The sequence below is a fragment of the Pelophylax lessonae genome (assembly GCF_965119305.1).
Source record: "Pelophylax lessonae genome assembly, chromosome: 6".
NCBI lineage: Eukaryota > Metazoa > Chordata > Amphibia > Anura > Ranidae > Pelophylax > Pelophylax lessonae.
The window spans coordinates 97144447-97157565 of NC_138773.1; the positions used below are offsets into that span (position 1 = coordinate 97144447).

At 42.4% G+C, this 13119-nt stretch overlaps 1 protein-coding gene across 1 annotated transcript in view; it reads right to left on the reverse strand.

Moving 5' to 3' along the window:
* Positions 1-12650: 12650 nt before the first annotated feature.
* Positions 12651-13119, reverse strand: part of DNAAF5 (dynein axonemal assembly factor 5) — a 125612-nt gene continuing 125143 nt past the window's right edge. Inside the window, exon 13 of the mRNA XM_082260645.1 lies at positions 12651-12970. Coding sequence (XP_082116771.1) covers positions 12795-12970 — 176 coding nt within the window. The 3' untranslated portion in view covers positions 12651-12794. The remainder of the gene's footprint in view (positions 12971-13119) is intronic.

A 13119-nucleotide genomic window follows, 5' to 3' on the forward strand; every position in this document is an offset into this window, starting at 1 on the left:
GCAACCCACTGATTCTACAGCGCCAGTACTTCCCCCTTTCACCGCCCAACCTGGAATCCACATGGAGACAGCTGGTTTTACGCCCCTGAACTTTTTTGAGCTGTTCTTCACGGAAGATCTTTACAGATCTATTGTGGATCAATCAAATTTATATGCACAACAGTTCATCGCCGCCAACCCAAATTCGCCCCTTGCCAGACCATTCGGCTGGAAACCTATAACGGTTTCCGAATTTAAAATCTTTCTGGGCCTTTCCCTCCACATGGGCATAACTAAACAGGGTGAATTGCCGCTATATTGGTCCACTAGCCCAGTTCACCATATGCGCATGTACTCTGCCTCCATGTCCAGGGGGAGATACGAGCAAATTATGCGATTTATGCATTTCAGCGACAATGAACTCTGTCGTCCTCGGGGAGACCCTGAATATGATCGGCTCCACAAAATTCGGCCCCTCATAGACCACTTCAATCAGCGGTTTGCAGCCTTGTTTACCCCCGAACAAGTTGTCTGCGTTGACGAGTCCCTGATTAAATTTACTGGCCGCCTTGCTATGAAACAGTACCTCCCCAGCAAGCGTGCCAAGTACGGGGTCAAACTGTATAAATTGTGTGACAGGGCCACAGGCTATACAGTTAGTTTCCGGGTCTATGAGGGAAAAGATAGCTGTGTGGAGCCCCCGAACTGCCCAGACTACATAGGGAGCAGCGGTAAGATTGTTTGGGACTTGGTGTCACCCGGAAAAGGGTACCATTTGTACGTGGACAACTTTTATACAAGCATGCCACTATTTAGTCACCTTCTCGATTTACAAATTGGCGCATGTGGCACCGTGCGACCTAATCGCCGGGGCTTCCCCCAACGGCTTGTAAATTCCCGTCTTAGTCGGGGGGCGAGAGCCTGCTTGAAAACGGACAAATTGCTTGCGGTGAAGTGGAAGGATACAGGGGATGTTTATGTTCTGTCCTGCCTTCACGCAGACACGACAGTCCAAATCCCTACGGCAACTGGCGTTATGGAGAAACCCCTCTGTGTCCACGAATATAACCTTAACATGGGAGGGGTGGACCTTAACGACCAGCTTTTGGCGCCGTATTTAGTTGCCTGTAAAGCCAGACGCTGGTACAAAAAAGTGTCTGTTTACCTTTACCAATTGGCTATGCTGAACGCCTTTGTCCTATACAGGGCGTCGGGACGAACTGGATCCTTCCAGGAATTCCAGGAAGCGGTCATCCTTGCCTACCTGTACCCAGGAGGCATGCCTGCCCAACTTCCCCTTCCAGATGCAGTGAGCCGGCTGCATGAGAGGCATTTTCCTTATGCCATCCCGCGTACCCCTACCCAAAGATACCCCCAAAAAAGATGTCGTGTCTGTAGCAGGCGCGGAGGTAGGAGTGAAACCCGTCATTATTGTCCCAAATGTCCTGACCAACCTGGTCTCTGCATCGGGGAATGTTTCGAGCGCTACCATACACTAGTGGAGTATTAGTGTAGGGTACAGCACGACACAGTGTAGGGCACACAAACACAGGGTCTCGAAAGATGTTGGATGTCCATCGACATTTTGAGAGACCCAAGCTGGAAGATCGCAGTCCCAAATCAAGACATCAAGAAACAGTTAGAAAGAAAAATAAAAGGATCCAAAAACTGTTGTTGTGTCAGTCATTTTATATGTCCTTCTACTCTTCCTACTGTACTTTTTTTAATGTCCTTTGTTTGTTTTTTCATTCTTTTGTGACCTGTTTCTCTTGCAGGTACTCGTCGGCTACCACGCATTGATTTTATATATTCTGACACAAACAGTGTTTGCGCTCAGCATATATGAATACCTTTGCTGATAGCAGCTGTGGTGATTTTCTGATTTCAGCACTGCAGTTAAAATCCTATTTTGGTATACATGGATAGTGTCGTGTATACCCATCATTAAATTCAGTGGGTGGTTGTTTGGGCGGTTAATGATGAAGATCCAAAAACTGTTGTTGTGTCAGTCATTTTATATGTCCTTCTACTCTTCCTACTGTACTTTTTTTAAAGTCCTTTGTTTGTTTTTTCATTCTTTTGTGACCTGTTTCTCTTGCAGGTACTCGTCGGCTACCACGCATTGATTTTATATATTCTGACACAAACAGTGTTTGCGCTCAGCATATATGAATACCTTTGCTGATAGCAGCTGTGGTGATTTTCTGATTTCAGCACTGCAGTTAAAATCCTATTTTGGTATACGTGGATAGTGTCGTGTATACCCATCATTAAATTCAGTGGGTGGTTGTTTGGGCGGTTAATGATGAGTAATACTTTGCATTATTCCTGTGCTGATTTCTGATAGGTTCTCTTTTTTTCCGTTCAGCCCACAGGCTGCATGAAAAAAAAAAAACCTATATGCCAAACAAGGACCAGCAATGTACTGGTACGTTGCTGGACTTTGAGTGGTTATACCAGGATGATGCCTGCAGATTTAGGCATCATCTTGGTATCATTTTTTACAGCCAGCGGTCGGCTTACATGTAAAAGCAATCCTAGCAGGTAATTGGCCGCTAGACTGCTTTTACAAGCAGTGGGAGGGGCCTCCCCCCCCACCGCCGCCTTCTGTGGTTTTTCTCGGGCTCTCCTGTCCCACCGGTTAACCCGAGAGTGCAGCCGGTGGTTCAATTATCTAACCATAGAGCTAATTGGAGATGAGAATGGCTCCAATCATCTCTATGGCCTAAGATGCCGGAGGCTACGAGCATTTCATGACTTCTGTTTCGCCAGAAATAAACAGGGCCATTGGGAAATTGGGAAAGTATTTTATCACACCAATTTTGGCGTGGTCAGATGCGTTAAGGTCAGAGGAGAGATCTAGAGTCTAAAAGACACCAATTTTTTAAAAAAAGAGTACCTGTCACTTCAGATTGCTATCATAGGGGATATTTAAATTCACTGTGATAACAATAAAAATGATTAAAAAAAATAAAAAATTAAAAGGAAAGGTGTCAAAATAACAAAAAAGCAAAAGAAAAAAAAAATTGAGCCCCCCCCTTCCCCCCGTGCTTGCGCGCAATGGCGCACGCAGGCGTTGGTCTAGTGCAGTGGTGTCCAAACTTTTTTAAAAGAGGGCCAGATTTGATGAAGTGAACATGCGTGAGGGCCGACCATTTAGCCTGACATTTGAACCATTCAAATTAAATATACATATATACATACATATACACACACACACACATACATACACACACATAAAACACATAGCATATACATACAGTGGGTACGAAAAGTATTTAGACCCCCTTAAATATTTTTCACTCTTTGTTATATTGCAGCCATTTGCTAAAATCATTTAAGTTCATTCTTCTTCCTCATGAATGTACACATAGCACCCCATACTGACAGAAAAACACAGAATTGTTGACATTGTTGCAGATTTATTAAAAAAGAAAAACTGAAATATCACATGGTCCTAAGTATTCAGACCCTTTGCTGTGACACTCATATATTTAACTCAGGTGCTTTCCATTTCTTCTGATCATCCTTGAGATGGTTCTACACCTTCATTTGAGTCCAGCTGTGTTTGATTATACTGATTGGACTTGATTAGGAAAGCCACACACCTGTCTATATAAGACCTTCCAGATCACAATGCATGTCAGAGCAAATGAGAATCATGAGGTCAAAGGAACTGCCTGAAGAGCTCAGAGACAGAATTGTGGCAAGGTACAGATCTGGCCAAGGTTACAAAAAGATTTCTACTGCACTTAAGGTTCCTAAGAGCACAGTGGCCTCCATAATCCTCAAATGGAAGACGTTTGGGACGACCAGAACCCTTCCTAGAGCTGGCCGTCCGGCCAAACTGAGCTATCGGGGGAGAAGAGCCTTGGTGAGAGAGGTAAAGAAGAACCCAAAGATCACTGTGGCTGAGCTCCAGAGATGCAGTCAGGAGATGGGAGAAAGTTGTAGAAAGTCAACCATCACTGCAGCCCTCCACCAGTCGGGGCTTTATGGCAGAGTGGCCCGACGGAAGCCTCTCCTCAATGTAAGACACATGAAAGCCTGCATGGAGTTTGCTAAAAAAACACCTGAAGGACTCCAAGATGGTGAGAAATAAGATTCTCTGGTCTGATGAGACCAAAATAGAACTTTTTGGCCTTAATTCTAAGCGGTATGTGTGGAGAAAACCAGGCACTGCTCATCACCTGTCCAATACAGTCCCAACAGTGAAGCATGGTGGTGGCAGCATCATGCTGTGGGGGTGTTTTTCAGCTGCAGGGACAGGACGACTGGTTGCAATCGAGGGAAAGATGAATGCGGCCAAGTACAGGGATATCCTGGACAAAAACCTTCTCCAGATTGCTCTGGACCTCAGACTGGGATGAAGGTTTACCTTCCAACAAGACAATGACCCTAAGCACACAGCTAAAATAACGAAGGAGTGGCTTCACAACTCCGTGACTGTTCTTGAATGGCCCAGCCAGAGCCCTGACTTAAACCCAATTGAGCATCTCTGGAGAGACCTAAAAATGACTGTCCACCAACGTTTACCATCCAACCTGACAGAATCCAATCCAGGTGTGAAGGACTTGTTGCATCTTTCCCAAAAAGGCTCCTGGCTGTATTAGATCAAAAGGGGGCTTCTACTAAATACTGAGCAAAGGGTCTGAATACTTAGGACCATGTGATATTTCAGTTTTTCTTTTTTAATAAATCTGCAACAATGTCAACAATTCTGTGTTTTTCTGTCAGTATGGGGTGCTATGTGTACATTCATGAGGAAGAAGAATGAACTTAAATGATTTTAGCAAATGGCTGCAATATAACAAAGAGTGAAAAATTTAAGGGGGTCTGAATACTTTTCGTACCCACTGTACATACATACACATAACACATTCATACACACACACACATACATAACACATACTGTACACACACACAACACATACATACATACACACACACACACACATAACACATACACACGCCTACATACACATACATAACACATACACACATATACATGCATCCACACACATAACAAACATAACATATACACACACATAATACATACCTAAACACACACACACACACGTGGGACTCAGCGGGACTCAGGAGCAGCCGAGCTGCTGAGGGAGGCCAGAGGCACAGCGCCCCCAAGCCATCACATCGTCATCGGGGCAGGGATGTGAGAAGTCTCAGAGAGAAAGGCATTGACAAAAGTCAGCTGTGTCTCAGGGGGCCGTATAAAACTAAAGGACGGGCCGCAACTGGCCCGCGGGCCGGACTTTGGACATGACTGGTCTAGTGTCATATGTAAACCGCAATTGCACCATGCATGTGAGGTATCGCCGCGATCGCCAGATCGAGTGCAGTAATTCTTGCAGTAGACCTCATCTGTAAGTCTAAAGTGGTAACCTGTAGAGACTTTTAAATGTTTTTAAAAATGTACGTATGTTTTTGCCGCTGCGCAGGCATGCGCAATTTTTAAAGCATGTCATGTTAGGTGTCTATGTACTCGGCATAAGATCATCTTTTAAATTTTACCAAAAAAATTGGAATTATATAGTGTATTTGTGCAATAAATTTAAAAAAAATGTATTTTTTTCGCAAATATTGCGTTTGGAAAATCTGTGCGCAAATACCGTGTGACAAAAAAATTTGCAACATCCACCATTTTATTCTATAGGGCCTCTGCTTTAAAGAAATATATAATGTTTGGGGGTTCAAAGTAATTTTCTAGTAAAAAAAAAATATTTTTTCATGTAAACAAAAAGGCACAGAAAAGGCTTGGTTTTCAAGTAGTTAGAAGAGTGGGTGATGTGTGGCTAAGATTGAGCATAAAATGCCGGGACGGTTCAAACACCCCCCAAATGACCCCTTTTTGAAAAGTAGACACCCAAAGCTATTTTCTGAGAGGCATGGTAATTCCATGGAGTATTTTATATTTTGCCACAGGTTTCGGGAAAATTATTATTTTTTTTTTTGTTTTTTTTTACAGAAAGTTGTCACTAAATGATTTATTGCTCACGTATGCCATGGGAATATGTGAAATGACACCCCAAAATACATTCTTTTGCTTCTCCTGAGTACAGGGATACCCCATGTGTGAGACTTTTTGGGAGCCTAGCTGTGTACGCGACCCCGAAAACCAGTCCACATCTTCAGGTTTTCTAATGGCGTAAATTGCTGATTTTACCCCTGACTACCTGTCACAGTTTCAGAGGCCCTGAAATTTCAAGATTGCAAAATGGGGTCATTTGGGGGGGGGTTTTGTGCTAAGTAGACACTCCAAGCTATTGGCTGAGAAGCATGGTGAGTCCATGGAATAGTTTATATTTTGCCACAAGTTTCGGGAATTTTTTTTTTTTTTTTTAATTTTTTTACACAAAGTTGTCAGTAAATGATATATTGCTCACACATACCATGGGTGTATGTGAAATGACACCCCAAAATACATTCTGCTGCTTCTCCTGAGTACAATGATACCCCATGTGTGAGACTTTTTGCCAGTCTAGCTGCGTACATGACCCCGAAAACCAATGCACACCTTTTGGCTTTCTAAGGGCGTAAATTGTTGATCTCACTCCTTACTACCTATCACACTTTTGAAGTCCATAAAAAGCCAAGATGGCCCAAACCCCCCCCCCCCCCCCCCAAATGACCCCATTTTGCAAAGTAGACACTCCAATCTATTTGCTGAGAAGCATGGTGAGTATTTTGCAGCTCTCAACAGGAAATGCATTTTTTTCCCTCTTTTTTCAATTTCCAAAACTTTGTGACAAAAAGTGAGATCTGCAAAACACTCAACATGCCTCTCTGCAAATAGCTCAGGGTGTCTACTTTCCAAAATGGGGTCATTTGGGGGAGTTTTGTGCTATCTTGGAATTTTAGGGCCCCTGAAACTGTGATAGGTAGTCAGGAGTGAAATCAACAATTTACGTCCTTGGAAAGCCTGAAAGTGGGGGTTGGATTTCGGGGACCTGTACTCGGCTAGACTGCAAAAAAGTCTCACACATGGGGTATCCCTGTACTCAGGAGAAGCAGCAGAATGTATTTTGGGGTGTCATTTCACATATACCCATGGCATGTGTGAGCAATATATCATTTACTGACAACTTTGTGTAAAAAAAAATATATATATATTTCCCGGAACTTGTGGCAAAATATAAAATATTCCATGGATTCACCATGCCTCTCAGCAAATAGCTTGGGGTGTCTAATTTCCAAAATGGGGTCATTTGGGGGGGGGGTTTTGTGCTATCTTGGAATTTTAGGGCCTCCAAAACTGTGACAGGTAGTGCAGAGGTGACATGAACAATTTACGCCATTAGAAAACCTGAGAGTGTTGATTGGCTTTTGCGGTCCTGTACACAGCTAGGCTCCCAAAAAGTCTCACACATGGGGTATCCCCATATCCCCATACTCAGGAGAAGCGGCAGAATGTATTTTGGGGTGTCATTCCACATATACCCATGTCATGTGTGAGAAATTTATCTTTTAGTGACAACGTTGTGTAAAAAAAAAAAATAAAAAAAAAATTGTAATTTTCCCAAAACGTGGCAAAATATAAAATATTCCATGGACTCACCATGCCTCTCAGCAAACAGCTTGGGGTGTCTACTTTCCAAAATGGGGTAATTTGGGGGGGGGGGGGGGTTTTGTGGTATCTTGACATTTCAGGGCCTCCTAAACCGTTATAGGTAGTGAGAAAATGCAATGAAAAATGTACGCCCTTTGAAATTCTGATGGTGGCGATTTGTTTACGGGGTCCCGTACACAGCTAGGCTCCCAAAAAGTCCCACATATGTGGTATCCCTGTACTCAGGAGAAGTAGCAGAATATATTTTGGGGTGTAATTACACATATACCCATGGCATGTGTGAGCAATATATCATTTCAATGACAACTTTGAAATGTCTTGCAGCGATCTACGGGTATCTTCGCCCATTCGTCATGGGCAAAAGCCTCCAGTTCAGTCACATTCTTAGGCTTGTGCACTGCAACTGCTTTCTTTAAGTCCCACCAGAGGTTCTCAATCGGATTTAAGTCTGGCGACTGTGATGGCCACTCCAAAATGTTCCAGCCTTTAATCTGCAACCATGCTCTAGTGGACTTGGAGGTATGCTTGGGATCATTGTCCTGTTGAAAGGTCCAACGTCTCCCAAGCCTCAGGTTTGTGAAGGACTGCATCACATTGTCATCCAATATCTCCTGGTACTGAAGAGAACTCATGGTACCTTGCACAAGCTGAAGCTTCCCTGTACCTGCAGAAGCAAAACAGCCCCAAAGCATGATTGACCCCCCGCCCTGCTTCACAGTAGGCAAGGTGTTTTTTTCTTCATAGGCCTTGTTCTTCCTCCTCCAAACATAGCGTTGATCCATGGGCCCAAACAGTTCTAATTTTGATTCATCAGTCCACAGAACACTATCCCAAAACTTCTGTGGTTTGTCCACATGACTTTTGGCATACTGCAATCGACTCTTCTTATTCTTTGGAGACAGCAAGGGGGTGCGCCTGGGAGTTCTGGTATGGAGGCCTTCATTACGCAGTGTGCGCCGTATTGTCTGAGCAGAAACTTCAGTACCCACATCTGACAAATCTTTTCTCAGTTCCTCAGCAGTCACACGGGGACTTTTCTCCACTCTACGCTTCAGGTAGCGCACAGCAGTCGAAGTCAGCATCTTCTTTCTGCCACGACCAGGTAGCGTTTCAACAATGCCCTTTGCCTTGAATTTGCGAATGATGCTTCCTATGGTGTCTCTTGGTATGTTTAACATCTTTGCAATCTTCTTATAGCCATTGCCCTTCCTGTGAAGAGTAATCACCTCTTCTCTTGTCTTCCTGGACCATTCTCTTGACTTCACCATGTTTGTAACCACACCAGTAAATGTCTAGAAGGTGCCGAGTATCACAGTCATTTTAAAGCTGCCTAATTGGTGCTTATTAGGCTTTATTGCTGCTCCCTGACATCCACAGGTGTTTTCAATACCTGATTGAAAACACTTCAATGAACCTCTGTTCTTTAGAGTGGTAGTCTTTAAAGGGGTTGAATAATTGTGTCAATGAAGAATTCACAAAAGAAACATTTACTACTGTATTACAAAACCAATTGATGTCATTTTAGTTGCATATGGTTCTTTAAGAAGTCCTTGTAGGATTTCATTCTGAATACAATTACAAATAAACCCTAAAACCCTTTACAGCATTGGGGGGTTGAATCATTTTGAATACAACTGTAAATCAATAAATATTAGCTGAAATAAGTAATTCAATAAAAAACAAAGTGCACAGTGACTTCAGTGCAAATAATAGTTGATATAAGGTGCATATAATAGTTGTAAACTATGGTGCTGTGCAATAATGCAAAGCTTCAAAGGAGTTATGAAATAAATATAAGGTGCATGAATGGTAGTGCATGAAGTTAATCAATGATACGCTAGGCAATATTGCAAAACATAAAGGAAGTTATTAAATAAATATAAAGTGCATAAGTGGTGTTGTGCACAAATGCCAATCTAAAAAATAGTAGTGTATAAATTAATCATAGTGCTAGTGCTGATCAAAGAAAATCTCAATTAAACGGTGTAATTGTTGAAAAAATGAATAAAAGTCCATAAAATCTTCTGATTTAAGATAGGTCAATTTTTCCAAAGTGCTTCATTATTATGAACATGCAATAATGTCCCAAGTAAAATCCTGTATCCTCTAATACACCTCTTTAATACGCGAGTGCTGGTGCTCTTCAGTGTTAAGCCACTTCTAGGTGTGAAAACCGCTCACCTTACTGCTGTAAATAATACCCTTTAGTATTATTTCCAGTGTGGTTGCTCCAATCTCTGTGGGACTATGGATACATTTATTTCCAATCCTCTGGGGTACTGTGGGATACGGTCAGGGTGTCCTGTATCGCACTATCCTCGCAGCTTTACTGTGATATCAGAAAACAGTGGGCCATCATGGTGTAGTATACTCAGGTTTTATTTATAAAAAATAGTGGTAACTTAAAAATTATCCCAGAAGTGACATTGTGTCTTTCGGCCGCTCCGAAATCGAGGCTTGGAACGCGAGCCGATGCCATTTTGAGCTCGGTCTGATGTGTACCAAGCGAGCTCTCTAATTGGAGGAAGCTTCTACATCCTATTCCATAAACAGGGGGGATTTTTATGTATTTGGCTGGAACTACCTTTTGATAAAAGCATTTATGCTGAAACGCGTCAAGGCCATGCTGCTGACAGCCTACCATTTGCATCTTTATACGCTTCTTATCACAAGATGTTTGTAAGTGTATTTTGGTTTATTTATATATAATACATTTTAGCAGTGTTACACTATTTGCGCTCCCTTGTCTTTTGGTTCATCTATGACTATCTGACGGAGTGGGAGCCTTTCTGGTGTGACGGTTTATCTGCTTTAACATCTTCACCTCAAAATCCGTGGTTTGCCTACCTGTTTCGGATCATCCATCCAAAGTTTAACAAGCTGGTTTGACCCAGGTGCTATATGGCACTCTGAGTCCTACGGTCCTGGTGAGCTTAATGTATCTCCATATCTTGTTGGTGTTGGGACCCAGTGAGCACTTGATTATCACCGCAGTGGACAGTTATGACACTTTACACTTGGGATTGTTGATTTCACATTCACCTCAACTCCTTTTGGATTTATTATTTTGGGACTCATTATTATTTATTTTTTATTCATATTTATATGTATACATGTTTTGATTATTCACTTTCACATGTTATTTATCATTTCAATACATTTATTGTTCACTAGTGCTGCACTTGTATAGATTAAATTAAAACTGCAACAATCTGCTCGTGTTTCAGCCGCGGGACTCGTTTGAATGTCCCGTAAGTCACGTCTGGTGTGCGCTTTCCTACGCGTTACGCCACGATACCACATAACTTCTTCAAGGGATCTCCCTTGATGAATTTGGGTCTTGCTACGTCACTTCCGGTAGCAGTGGTTCCGCACCGTGGAATGCGGAATCGCTAAGGCGACCGGACTGTGCACGCTGACAGTGAACTTTCCAAACATGAGTGGATGCTTTTTTTCCTATACTTATCCAGTACATACTATGCAATGGAAGATCTTTTATGCTTATATTGAAAGCTCAACACACGCCTGTGAAGTACCAGCGTGGGAGACCTCTGGCTGGAATCCAGAGATTGAAGTGCAACTCGATCCATAGGCTAGTCGTACGGCAAGTGCTTTACCTAGTGGGGGGCCACGGGTATTAGCACTTGCACCCACCAGCACGTATAGCCTTGTGAGCACAAATCACCCAACCTGTGTTACCTATCACATCACTGGTTGACAACCACCTGAGTGCCTAAATAAACTCATTCACTACAAGGCAGTCTCAGCACTGGTTATTTTAGCAATTTATACTAAAGCACTAATCACCTTTAGTCACTTAAGCATACCATCATATAGGCATCACTACCCTTTTTTTCTCTTCAAACATTTCCCAGCACGCTGGCACTTTATAACACATGGTCTGGTCCCCTTGCCCCATAAGGACCATATCTCACTGGGTCTAAGTATTTTTTTCCCAGAATTTTAAATCCAGCACTGAATACTTTCCACATGCACTGTGCACTTTTATAAGACCCAACACTACCATATTTGGCTCTTATGTGATTTTAGGTTCTCCTAATATCCTAATATTTGGCACAGCTTATGGTTTCACCTTTTATATGTTTTATGAGTTTTATGCCCTTTAACTCAAAATACGGTGGTAGCGCAGTTTTACCAACAAACCTACACCTCTTTATTCAATGATTTGGCACTATTCCTCTCACTGACACCAATGATGGGGCACTATTCCTCTCACTGACACCGATGATGGGGCGCTATTCCTCTCAGTGACACCAATGATGGGGCGCTATTCCTCTCATTGACACCAATGATGGGGCACTATTCCTCTCATTGACACCAATGATGGGGCACTATTCCTCTCATTGACACCAATGATGGGGCACTATTCCTCTCATTGACACCAATGATGGGGCACTATTCTTCACTGACACCAATGATGGGGCACTATTCTTCTCATTGACACCAATGATGGGGCACTATTCCTCACTGACACCAATGATGGAGTGCTATTCTTCTCAGTGACACCAATGATGGGGCATAATTCCTCACTGACACCAATGATGGGGCATAATTCCTCACTGACACCAATGATGGGGCACTATTCCTCACTGACACCAATGATGGGGCACTATTCCTCACTGACACCAATGATGGGGCACTATTCCTCACTGACACCAATGATGGGGTGCTATTCTTCTCAGTGACACCAATGATGGGGCTCTATTTATCTCAGTGACACAAATGATGGGGCACTATTCTGCTCAGTGACACCAATGATGGGGTATTGTTACCGACTCCAGAATATTTTCTAATCCTACTGGCCCCTCTAAAGTATTAAGGATATTAACCTGGCCCTTTGTTTAGAAAGTTTGGAGATCCCTGTATTACAGGATACAGTAATGATGTGAAGGTCAGAGGAAGGAACCAACTAAAGCTGCGTTTAGATTAAAAAGATAAACAGGGGGAACTGACTGGCGCGTGTAGGTTATCTTTTTGTTATTGATGATTAGCTGCTTAAAAAATGCGCTTTCAACTCTCATTTTAAAAAATATATAATTATACACAATGCAGGCAATCCCAATAAAAAAATCATGTACAATACATGCAGCTTCTTATTCCTAATTCAAGTCCATGATTGTTTTTTTTTTATTTTTTTGATATAAAATAAATACATTTTCTAAATAAAATCGTAAGGCAGGAGAAGGTGGAAGGTCAGTTACACGCACTACTGTGAGTCAGGCGATGGCGGCGACGTGGATTCTGTTTGATGGTTGTCTTTGTTCAACTGAATGTGCTGAAGCAATTGATCACAATATGCAGGAGTCCTGTGTTTATGCTTCACAGCTTCAATTTCTTGCACTAACAAAGAGGGATACACAATACTGGCTTCTTTTAGGACATCTATAAAGCAAACACAAAGATCACTATTATCTAAAGTCATAAACTAGTAAAGAGAACCTGTCATTTCTTCATTAATGCTGATAAACATTTACTTGGAAGTGAAAAAAAAAAATCTGCCTTTCTGCCCTAAGCTCAGCCCTTCAATATAC